This window comes from Manacus vitellinus, unplaced genomic scaffold (genome assembly GCF_001715985.3).
Source record: "Manacus vitellinus isolate BGI_N305 unplaced genomic scaffold, ASM171598v3 scaffold_3_pilon, whole genome shotgun sequence".
In the NCBI taxonomy this organism is placed as follows: domain Eukaryota; kingdom Metazoa; phylum Chordata; class Aves; order Passeriformes; family Pipridae; genus Manacus; species Manacus vitellinus.
Genome location: NW_021940535.1, coordinates 15,603,118 through 15,615,716, shown reverse-complemented (window position 1 = coordinate 15,615,716; position 12,599 = coordinate 15,603,118). Strand labels below are relative to the sequence as shown.

Below are 12,599 nucleotides of genomic sequence, written 5' to 3'. Positions count from 1 at the left end.
AAAGCTTATTTTGGATTTGCTTTACAAGAGAAGCACAAAGCTTTCTGAGAGAGAGAGAGGAAGGTGGTGAAATCCAGCCTCAAATCAGTGATGAACTGTTCAGCGCACTGTCTCTGAGCTGTAGCCTTGGGAAGACATCTTCGCTCCATGTGGATCCCCCTAGACTCAGCTTACAGCATGGAGAGGAGCCTGTGGGATAACCTGTGTCAGATATGCTGTCATGAACCATAACTGCTGCAGGTGAAAGGGGGGGTCTGTGGCCAGTTTCCGTGGTAACTGGTAGGCACCTGCAGCTCGTTGACGCAGTAGTGGATCTGTCCTTGTCTGTGCACAGAGCATTCAGTGATGGACATATGTAGCTGTCCTGGAAAAGCCTTGGCAACGGGTTGATTTTATCAAGGGCAAGCTTTTTTCCCCTTTCTAACAAGGCAGTTTCACTTCTGTTGCATTGAGCCCTGTCCTTCAGTTTATTTAGTTTGTATTTATAAATATTGGGGTTAACTTTTATTGCTTGTTTGAAACATGTCTTTCTTTTGTGTTACAATCTGCAATGAATTTGCAGACTGACTCAAATTTATCTCTAGTTTTGCTGCTGCTTGAAAGAAAACAAATCAGCCCATGATTTGTAAATCAGCCTATGAACTTGTAAAATCACAGGGAGTCATTTGCTAAAGTTGTAAATATTGGATCATACACAGGATTTCTGCTCTGAAAGAGCAACTCTTCTTTGTATGATGTGCAGTATATCAGGAAGGAGGTTTGTTTGAGCCTGAGGGTGGATTCTCTACTGTTCTGATTACCACTCAGAGCTAATTAAGTGTTAAACTACAAAAGGTTTGTAACCAGATCCTGTATATCCACTCATTTTGTGGTGTTTTGCTATGCACCCTGAAACTTTGGTCCATAATGCAGCTATTGCTTGAGTGAGGAAAGAGTGGTGATTGTCAAGATTACAGAGATGGAGATTAATTTTTGGTTTGAGATTTGGATCCCTTGTGCACTATTTGCGAGATTATTCTCCAAACTAGTAGTTTTAACACTCTTTGTGCTGTTCAACATTGAGATATTTTATTTCATGGAAGGGTTCATGGAATCATAAAATATGCTGAGTTTGAAGGGACCCACAAGGATCATCGAGTCCAACTCCTGGCCCTGTGCAGGACACCTCAAGAATCACACCATGTTCCTGAAAGCATTGTCCAAACGCTTCTTGAACTCAGACAAGGCTTGGTGCTGTGACCACTTCCCTGAGGAACCTGTTCTAGTGCTCAGTTACCCTCTGGGTGAAAAATCTTTTCCTGATATCCAACCTAAACCTTCTCTTGACTCAGTTTCATGCCATTTTCTCGAGTCCTGTCACTGGTGATGAAAGTGAAGAGATCAGTATTTGCCCCTCTGTGAGCAAAATAAAGCATAGTTAAAAATAAAACAATGTTCTCCAGACTCCTGTAAGGTTTCTGGTAAGTGTTTATAACTAAACCTGTCTTGCACCACACTCCTTACATGGCTTTTAAAGAGAAGAGATGGCTAATCAAATTTTGTGTGCTCATATAAGGATGCCCAATATGCTTTAACCTCCTTTCTTTCTCTCTGTTGTTAAGCATCAGTAATGTTAAAGCTAAATAGCTGGAAGCAGTTTTATCACTTTGCAGCAGTGCCTGGCCCTGTACTGCAGGTGGGGCTTTCTGAAGACAGGGAGTGCTTGCAATTGCAGTTCAGGTTTTTTAGTTCACTGGGACATCACGCCTTTAACCAATCAAGGCTGGTGAGCTAACAAGTGAGAGGGACCTCCCGTTGTCTTCTGTGGTTTTGTACTTCACAGATTCCAGAAGAAATGATTACTACTACAAAAAACCCTCAACCCAAAACCTCAGCACAGCACTTAAAGAAGTGCCCATGGAGAGTAGAAATCAAACTGGTCACTAGACAGACCATAAGCTTTCAAAGGCGTTGAAAGTTTATTCCCAGAAAAAAGACCAAAGGACATTTTTAGAAATGTACTAATAGGTATGATTTTTCTGAGATGCTGATATAGGGACAGTCAATGTAAACAGTCCAGGAAAGAACAGAAGAAATGTCAGGTTCACCTTTGAAAACCAAAGAAACATTTCAATAATCTAATAACACTTTTCTTGTGTTGTTTCGAGCTTACACTGCTTTGTAAATCTCAGCTGTCCAGAAGTTTCCTCAAAATTGTGCATTTGTATTTGGATGACTTTAGGTCTAAAACACATGCTGAACGAGATCTTAGAAATTCGGTGTAGTTTTTTGAGCACAGGTTACAGGGTCTTCCCAAGTGGTAATTAACCAGTCAGTTTAAACCCATTTTCTGCATACTTTCATCTGTTTTTCTGGTAGTGTGTGGTGAAGTTGCCAGTGTGTAACACCAGGTGCTGTGTTGGAGCATGTTTTAAGTGTTCATCAATAAATAATACATTAAAAGTAGATAAGAAGTCAATTCTTGGCAAAGTTTTGCGAATGTATATATACATACGTTTGGCAGTATAAGGACACTTAAGTCTGTCATCATCACTTTCAGCAAACACTGCCTTTACTTGTAAATTATTTTGGTAAAAGCCTAATTCATATAGCCATGGGCAAGCAGATTAGTTTCACCTAGGGATTGCTTGCAGCTGTTGGATCACTTTTTCCTTAAAGTCTTGCCAGTAGTGTCCAGGATACTAGAAGGTGAATTTTGCTCCACAGAGGTCCACGATTGCTTGATGCCCATTTCAGTGGGCATCTGCTCTGAGCAAAGGAGAGGATTGCTGCTTTTATAGGCACAAATCTATTTTCTTGTATATTGAAGTCTTGATGTAATGGAAGTTACATCAGCATACAGGATCAATAGTTACTTAGGAGGCAGATTTGAAACTTCAGCTAAATGTCTTGAACACATACAAGGCTGGGTACAGGACTATGTGGCAATGTGTTTGACAGTTGTGCCCATATTTTCACATGGTCAGTAACTTGGAGGTGCTTGAGGTGCCTTTTTGATGCCTAGTGTGATTTCAGAAGGTATAATAAGTATCAAAGAAAGAATATATAAGTGAGCGTAAAGAATGGAAGGGATACAAAAATTGCTGTTTCTGTAAATACTACACAGCTGATCACTGCATACAAGAAATGGAAGATTCTAGTGTAAGTACATGAAATACTTACAAGTCATACTGTCCAAGTTTTTGGACAAAACAGAGTAAGTAATGCATGAACATATGATACTCGTACATATACACTGAGCATAGATAATGTGATTTATGCTATGTATGATGTAGCAGCATTAATTTTTGATTGTACTGGATTAGTCGTAAATTTTGCTAAATATGTGCAAGAAGATAATGATTTCTGTATGCCCTAAATTTGCTGGAAGAGCTTAGAAGAGGAAAAATGGATGTAATTCTGGAAGGAGATGCAGTAGAGGGGAGCTTTGTTCTTGACCTGGGTACTGGTTGATCTTGGACACTTGGCTTTCTCTTTCTCTCTCTCTTTCTTTTCCATCTGCTAAATGCAGCTGTTAGCCTTTTAGCCGACCTCTTAGAACAAAACAATTTGAAATCTTCTGATAGAAATAACAGCTAATTCTTATCTAGAGTTACTATTCAGTGAAACATCTGTACAAGGTGTTGGTAAAAATGAGGCATAATTTTAGTTACTCCCAGATAAAATCTATGTCCTTAACCATGACTTTGCTGTTCTGTTTTAGTATCTCACTGACTTGTTTTTAAGTTTTAAAACCCTGAAAACAGACCAGGTACTTTCACTTAATTGAGCAACTTAATTGTTCTTAAATGCCAGAGATCATGATCCCAGAAATGTAGATCATCAGTATTTCTGTGGACAGTGCTCTTTACTAGACATTTGGACTTTGAAGAAATTCCAAATTGAAGAACAGCTACAGGCTACACAATGCAGAGAAGATACAGAGAAGACAGCAGTCCTTCATGGAGCACTGTAGTGCCGTGGAGTACAACCTGGCACTTCCAGCTTTCTCCTTGCATTCCCAAGAGAGATTTTTGGAAATGCCAGGAACGAACCGTGACCTCACAGTTTATCTCCAGTCCGAACCTTCACACGAGATTATTGCCAGTGGCATTTCTTTGAGGCAGTAATTGCTGTCAGCATTGCTGCCCTCTTAATTTAGATTAAATTAATTTAATGTATATACAAACATGCTTCAGTAATTCCAAAAGCTTTTGCTGTAGAGGAAACACAACCCTGGTTTACCTAATTTTTCATGATTCCTTTTGTTTTGCTGTGATAGCCCTGAGTAGACTGTATGAAAAGCAGGCACAAGAATCATGGATTTGCTGCAAGAATAATTTCAAAAATCTGTTGGTATTAGCAATAGCAGTATGTGTGTGAATGTGTTACGTGATGAGGGGAGAATCCCAATTAAAATCTTGCTAAACAAGTGACAAAGATCTTGCAAACTGTATGAGACTCTGGGCCAGCTATGGCTATATTAATAATAATAAATCAGATCTGGTCTGATACCTCCTACACATGGATTTTTTTTACCAATTGTCATTTTTATAACTTTAATTTAGTTTGTGTTGTTTTTTTGCTTCCCAGCTTTTACTAAATGCTGTCAAGAAACTGGTTTTCTTATGGTGGTGAAGTGTCGGCAAGAGAACACAGCATTGAAAGACTGCCTGGTTGGCTAGTAAGTCCCTCATGAGTTTTTATTGTTTTTTTGTGCATGGCCTATACTAATCTAGAAATGAGTAGAAATATTAACTATTCTCAAAAGGGTTATGCAAGGTTAGGGACTTCGATGTATTTTCTGAAAATGGTATCTTTTCTTTATTAGAACTGTGCTGGTCAGGCCCTGACTGACAAGATTTTATTTACCATATAAGTATATGGCCATAAAGGCCTGTCCTTGATTTACATGGTGACAGATTTCAGCCCAGATGACCTGTAGCCCTATGTTTGCTCTGTTGCATCACCCATGTGAGGATGGAGCACCTTCATCCTCTATTAGTGAGACAGGATAAGTTTGTTTTCATTTTGCTTCTTGAACTGTTCTTTAAAATTTAGTCTGTCTTGAAAGTGTCCTGCTGTTGTGAACAGCAATAGCAGCAGCAGTGGGAAATTGTTAGATATAAGAGAGGTCAACTTGAAGCCATGGTGGATTGAAATGTTTCTTTTGGAAGTCCTAAGTTATTCCCAGTGCCATCAGGCTGAAGTGTTAGATTCTTGAATCTGCCAGGGTGAGAGTTGGGGATTTTTTGAGTTTCACTGGGAGAAAAAGGATGTTCATTTGTTTTTTGGTGGAATGTGTGTCCTGCTCTGTTAAACCAGAAATTAAGACTAATTGCCTTTGAACTAGTGACAGTTATTCTCAAGTATTTGGGAACTGATGAAAAAACCATGTCCAATCAGGTGAGAATTCAGGCCTAACTGCAGTCAGAACTTGCTGGAGTTACTCAGTTTTATTTGTCAGTACATTTGCCTTTTTTAAAAAATAAAATGAAACAAAATGCTACTGGAAAAAATGTTTAGTGCTTGAATTGTTATACTTAAAAACAAAATTATAAGAAAAAGGAATTGAATGTAATGATCAAGGACCTACATATCTACTGTTTGAGACATACACTTTAACCTCTTCCAAACAGTTGTTCGGGTGCATAAAAGAATATAAGTGGACTCCAATAGATTCCCATACTGAGGAAGATAACTGCAAATAATAAATTATTCAACTGAACCAAAACACCAAATGTCTTTCCCTTTTTCTACCTTTCCTTTTGGTGGGTTGACTGTAGAAGCTTGAAAAGGACTATGCCTCAAGAGAAAACAGTATCATGAGAGAATGCAGATCAACTTACTAGTTAGAGTTTACAAAGATAACTGTAACACGTAACTACTTTAAAAAAAAAGTATTTTATTATTGAAGGCAGACAAGTTTTCTTTGGGTGTTAATGTGCAGTATCTGTTCCATATTCCAAGACGAAAACCATTATTATGTATTTTTCTGTCTTGCAGCTATTCTGATCCATCATTCTATGAAGAATGCAAAGCAGAATATTTGAAGCAAAGAGAAGAATACAGAGCAACTGGAATTAAGAAAAAAAGACAGAAGGTTACTTCAAATGTATAATTAAAACTTAAAATGAACTTCTCACATTTTATATACAACTTTGAGTTTCAATTGATTTAAACAGACTTAAATGATCTGTACCCCTGTGTGGAGTTTAACTGAAATACACAAGATGAGATGAATGGAGAATAAAATAATCTCTAAAATTAGATTTTATATTTTTTGTAGTTAAAGATCTCAAGCATGCTGTCACAGTTTGCGAGAGAAGGTGCGAAGGTCTGTTCCTCTGTCTGGACTTGTGATTTTGTTACCAGTTTGCAAGTTGCAGTTTACAAATCCAGAATGTCCATTTGGAATTTAAAGCTTGTGTCTAGTTATGTGAGCTAGGCTACATGAAAACTTAAATTTTTCACCCTTAAATTGTATTAACTGATCACAAATTGTGTATACATTGAAGCTGGTCTATTAGTCATCACCTGATGCTGACTGTGTATGGAGATGCACTTACTAGAAGAGAAGGGTTGCAAATGCAGAAGAGAAGAGCTGCTCAGACCAGTGTGAACTATCTTTTTCATGAGAATGTTGAGTCATACGAGAGCCTGGTAGTACTTGTGCCTACACTGTGACTCATTTTTAAATGACGTTGCCAGAAGGGATGGATGCCTTGTGTTTGTGCGTGGCCCAGACTGACCGTTTTGACTCTAGAGGAGAAAGTAATCTGATCCAGACTTTCTTTGAGAACACAGAATAAGCTGCCACACTTCAAGAGTGAGCAAGTGACCCCACTTGCAAAATTATTGCAGGTATAGGTGAGTAAACAACTAAACTAGGCATGTAAAATGCAGGTCACTTCTTGCAGGAACTAAGTGAAAGGAAGTCCCTGATTAAAAAGGGGCTTACAAAAGATCTTTCGTGTATTGGTACTTGAAGCTGCTTAATGGTAGAACTCTCAAATGCATAAATGACTTCACTAGAGATAGTAATTCAAAGTTTTACAGGCTATCTTGGAGTATCCTTTGAAACATTTTGAAATAAAACCAAATTCTTTACAAGTAGGGAAAGGCTACACTTAAACTTGGTAACTTTAATGCCCTGGTTTGAAAAAAAAATAAAAAAACTTCAGAGTACATAATAGGATTTGATACTTGTCCATTAGAAGATGCAAAATTTGACTTATTTTAATAGTTTCACCATAAATACAATATTGCTCTAAAGCTATTCAAGTAGGAAGTTCAAATCGGACTTTGACATCTGTATGTGAAGGTCTTAACACTGCAAGTTAGTCCTTGCCCTTTATTCTGTGCCTTTTATCAGTAATAGTGTTGCTTCAGCAGAGTGGCTGGAGGACTAGCGAACATTTGTGAATGAAAAACTGAAGAGATGTGTAGCATTCTGCCTTGTAAGGCAAACTTAAGTGGCACTCAGCTCTAAAACTAACCACTTTAAAATAGCACATGTGGAACAGTGTCCTACGTGCGTACTTGCTCTTTTCTCCTTAGTTCAAGCATTTTGGAAAAAAAAAATATTCCTAATCAGTTTGTGGAAAATTAGTTGTTTTGCTGTATTTTAAAAAAGAGTAAACTTAAGGTAGATGGCAAAATGTATTTTTAAAGATAGTGACTGTTCTGGTATGCCGTTATGAAAATCTACTACATTTTCAGCCTCTGGAAATCCAGCCTGGGTATTTGTAACTGTTGTCAAAAGCCTTCCCAAAGAGGATTTGTGTGGGAGCAAGCATTCCCTTAGGGGCAATGCTGTGTGCTGCCAGTGGTATGTGCCTGCACTGAGGGCTCACCTGGGTCATCCTCAGGTTCCAAGCACAGCTGGTGATCAGACACAGCATCAGCAATGGGGGTCTCCTTTTCTGGCTCATCAGAAAATATGTTCAGCCAGTGCGGGGGAACTCCCGTGCAGTGACCAGTACTGAAGGGGAGGAATTAGTGCCTGGAGTGGAACAAAGCCTAGGGTGGAACCTGCAGGTATTGGTCCCCCACCCTTGACGTGCTGTATGTGAACAACAGCCACAACTCACTTCTGCACTGATAACTAAGCTCTGTGCTCAAGCCTGAAATCCCGTGTACTGGATGGTGCTGTCAGCCATTTATTTCTCGTTACCGACACTGTTGTGGGCATAAGGAAGAACTGGGTTATTCGAGCTCCTCCTCTGTTTGGCCTGGGATGCACTCAGAGCTGGGATTTGCCCTGGGCTCTGGCATGAGCTTCCTCTGTAACACATCCATGGCCTTAATGTGATGTTCCCTAGTTTTGAATTCTTGATTTCACACCTTTTGCTTTCTTACTGTCTTGTGCAATATCCTGTACTTTAATTGCATTTGCATCTTTTATTTAAAGTTTAAATGAAAGAATGAGTACTATGAAGTGACAAACTCATACTAGTGAATTCCTTTCGGTTTTGTTTCTGTCTCAGCTATAAACTCTCCTTCCTACTCAGGTTAGCAGGAGGCAGCCCTAGATTCTAAACAAAGTAAGAATACAGCAGTAGTATTGGCAAAGCCTTCAGCTGTGTGCAGGGAACTGGAAGTTTTTTTGCTACATGTTGAATATTTTTTAAAAAGCACTTACTTAGTAATGATGAGAGGATACAACTTTGGAAGCCTGTCTATCTTCCCCCCTCAGCCCCTCCACCTCCCAACAAAACCAAACATGGTAACTGCCTGTACTTAGAGAGAGCAGCCCTGGGTGATGAGGCAGGGAGCTGACATTGTGCAGACATGCAGTACTGCATGCAGCCATCTCCATCTAAGCCAGGGATTGCAATTCTCATTAATGGTCACTAGATATTTCTTTTTTTTTTTCATTATGAAATAAATTCTGCAGGATTCTTATGCATTATCATTCTGCGTAGGAGTAGACAATTAGGGAAATTAATCTAGGTGTGCTTCCAGTGTTTTCAAGTTAGCCTGTCTATATAGAAAGGTTACAGGAGTGCAGCCGCACGGACTGACTTGAGGAGGTCAGCCAAGGTCTGAAGCCTGGCAGTGCCACTCGCCCGTCAGTTAATGTTTGTATAAAAGCATCCGATGTTTTCTAACATGACCTTCTGAAAAATGGAGGCGGCATCACCAAGTGTTTATAGCCCCAGTTTTAACACTGCCTGTTACAAATGAAGCTGTTGCAAAGCTACAGGGCTTTCACTGTGGTCCTAACGACAAGCCTGCCCCCGTGCTTACCTCCTGTAACCATGTGCCCAGCCTGCTTAAAACCAACCACAAGGCACTATTCACTGGCATTGATGGAATTAGGTCTTAAAGCTGGAAGACTGGTTTGTCACTGAGCACCCTTGCTCAGCACAGCACGGCATCTGTTGCCTTTTCTGCAGCACAGGGGCTTGTCTGTGCCTCTTCGTAGCACTTGGCAAGCCCCCAAAACACCCCCATTTTTTACTGGAGACTGCAGTGTATTAAAATACAAAAATAAATATAAATATAAAAATACTCTCAGTGTATTAAAACTCTCTTCAAATTCCTGAGGGGGGCTCCCTACAAATGCAAGATCTGAAAGGAAGGAGGGAAAAGGTGTTATATATGAAAAGCTTTCATTCACTGTATTATGTTCATACAACTGTGAGTAGCACACTGCTCCCCCCCCCAAAAAAGGGGGGAAAAGCCTGACCACTCAGGACCCAAAAAAATAATACAAAAACCATATCAGAACCCCACGTGCCCTTTTGTATTCAGACTACACAAGGCTCTTACTGCCCTGTGAGGACTGTTCTTCAGAGGGCCTGTCTGAAGATTAGACAACAATACAGGTGTCAAGTACTGGAGCTTTTCAGTCTTCCTTTACCAGGGCCAGAGCATCATTTAAAGCTACAGGTGTCTCAGCGTAGGAGTCTCAAAGTCTGCTGCACATTGGTTTTGAAATAAAGTTCAATCTGCTTTATCTCACCAGTACAGTTCATATGATACTTATGTGGGTCTGTGTTTCATTACTTGGAATGGGTATTGTCTTATTGTAACTCCACCATATGTCTAGTGCTGCTCTTGTCTTTTTCCAGCTGTAAAAACTGGACAGTGGATCACAGCTAATTTGGGAGTTCGCTTTCTGCAATATGGCTAGTTCACGTAAGAGGAAAACTGATCAGTTTTAAACCACAAAACTGGCAGGGAAACTTAAAGTTATCAAAATTTAAAAATATTTAAAATTAACCAAACAGTGCAAGTTTACATATATGTTATTAGGAGGTTCATCCAACTCCCCAAATATCCAAATACATATTCATCAGCTTGCCATATGCTCGCTTAAATGTGCAAAGCAACAACCTCCTCCTGCCCCAAAAGCTGTCTTCCGTTTCTGTTAAATGGAATTAGTGCTTTCTTAAATTAAAAATTGTCACATTGGTGGGTTAAGTGAAGGTATAAAATATTCAAAGTTTGCATTCAAGTTAAAATTTGCTTGGTGTCATTTAAGAATTATTTGTGGATTTTGGTCCTTACTATGTGCGATTTTACAGTTTTATATAACACAAGCACATGTGCACACAAACACCAGAATGCTGTTACTACAGCTACTTCTGCATGTAATCTGCTGTCACTCTGATGAAAAGATTTCACTTCTGAAAATGGAAAAAGCACTGTAAGCCACTAGCAGCATGGATTTAAATGACTTTTCCATCTTCAGTCAAAATATGATTGTTAAGCTTAGGACCAACAGATGCTTCACAAGCCAGCAAGCTCCCAGGTGACTCCAAGTCTGGGGACTTCCTTTTCAAATGTTACAGCTTGGACATGGCAATGAATGATTGGATTGGAAATGCTGCCTACAGCAAGCTCTCCCTCATCATTCCCACCTCTCTCCAGTATCAGCATTCTCCTGAAGTCCCTCTCGGCAAACATTGCTGCTCCCTTCTCCAGAATGGGAAGCAGCACAGAATATAAACCAAGAGTCAAAGGTAAAGCCCAGAAATTCTCAGGCTCTGCACAGAGAAGCTTAATTTTAAGTTCCCCTGTCACAGAAGACAGGGCAGGGATCAGGAACCTTTTGACACAAATAGTCAAACCACTTTGAACTCACCATAGCTTAAGGTAACTAAGTCCTTCAGGTTTCAGCATCCAAGAGAATACTTTTCCCAGAATATGCTGAAGCAGGCTACAGCAGATGGCTGTTTTTTTTCCTCTGAATGAAAAAGGATGAACCTCAAATTTAATTGTTTGTATTTGGAGAAATATTTATACACAATCAAGGAATTAAAACTTAAGTAAAAAATTTTGTGCCAAATACGGAAAGGAGATTTGTTAAGTGAAACCAATTTCAAACAAAAATAAATTTATTTGAAATCTTACACAATAGAATTCCCTCAATGCAGAAATCATATTGATGTCTGTTGGATAATACATTACTTAATAAAAAACGCCTTTGTAATATTGAGGTGGGGAACCCCAAAAGTAAGCCATATAGCTTATGCAGCCACATGAGAAATGTTTTCTTTGTTATTACACAGGTAGTTGCTTTTATCAGCTAAAGCCTAGTGACTTGGATTTGTTTTATGCATATTGGGTTTTGTTCTATTACTTTCCAAGAGACTGTACTCCCCTGAGTCAGCTGTGTTCATTGGTCAGAATAAATTCCAGCATCTGACACCATTTCCATTAATCACAGACAACCCAGTATATGTGAGCAAGATAATAGAAAGAAAAACTATATCTGGTGAATGGGAAACATTATTTATGTATGCTGTTTGCTACTATAGTAGAAAGTATCTGGAAGGCATTCTTTCGACTTTGATAGATAAAATGAAAGAGAAGGAGATGGGCTTCATACTTACTGTGCAGGGAAGAGTGTCTGGAACCACAGAGGTCATGTAGCACCCCAGTAACACTTTTACAGCCCATCTTTACTACAGCTATGCTACAGTCATAGCTTCCTCATGTATTTGCAAGAAGTTTTAAGATAATTTGCTACTAAACAGCTGTGAAATTAATTTTTATTACTTTGATCTGAAGCTGGACCTGTGAAGTCAAATACTTCACCCACCCACACAAGTGTAAATAGCCCATTCAGTATTAAATATCTTCCTGCCCATTACAAGTTAGGCATCATGGATCTAAATTACAAAGCATTTTTCTTCAACCTTCGGAGCAGTCAAGACATTTCACTTAACCCTGTTGTATCAAGCCAGATATGAAGCAGATAATTAAAAAAAGGCATAAATTATATTTGCCTAAAAACAGTTCATGGCCTTAAGAGTTAAAAAAAATAGTACTTAGACACCCATAATCTATAAAGCAGGCAGATTCTAATAACTCTAGTTCTCGGTGGCATACTAAAGATACCACAAAAATACTTCTTACGTATATCAACAGTGTGACAACACCAAGTCTGATTAAATTAAGGCTTTGTTTCTTTCACAAAAGAAAAGTTAGTATCCATCACCACCACACAAATAAAGAGTCAAGGTTCTGGTGCTGTGCAAAGGAGGCACGATATGGGTAACTGCCCTGTGAGCAGGACAGTTCTGTGGCAGCACCGCTGCATACAGAGTTCAGTCAGTTCCCTTCAGCAGGAACAAGCTGAACCTCCAGGATTCACAATGTTCAGC

At 39.2% G+C, this 12,599-nt stretch overlaps 1 protein-coding gene across 1 annotated transcript in view; it reads left to right on the top strand.

The window, feature by feature from the left end:
- The window catches only part of CMC1 (C-X9-C motif containing 1), a 44,388-nt gene extending 38,137 nt beyond the window's left edge, over positions 1-6,251 (top strand). The window contains exons 3-4 of the mRNA XM_029961972.1: positions 4,573-4,663; positions 5,986-6,251. Of these exons, the coding sequence (XP_029817832.1) occupies positions 4,573-4,663; positions 5,986-6,100 (206 nt within the window). The 3' untranslated portion in view covers positions 6,101-6,251. The remainder of the gene's footprint in view (positions 1-4,572; positions 4,664-5,985) is intronic.
- The last annotated feature ends 6,348 nt before the right edge of the window (positions 6,252-12,599 follow it).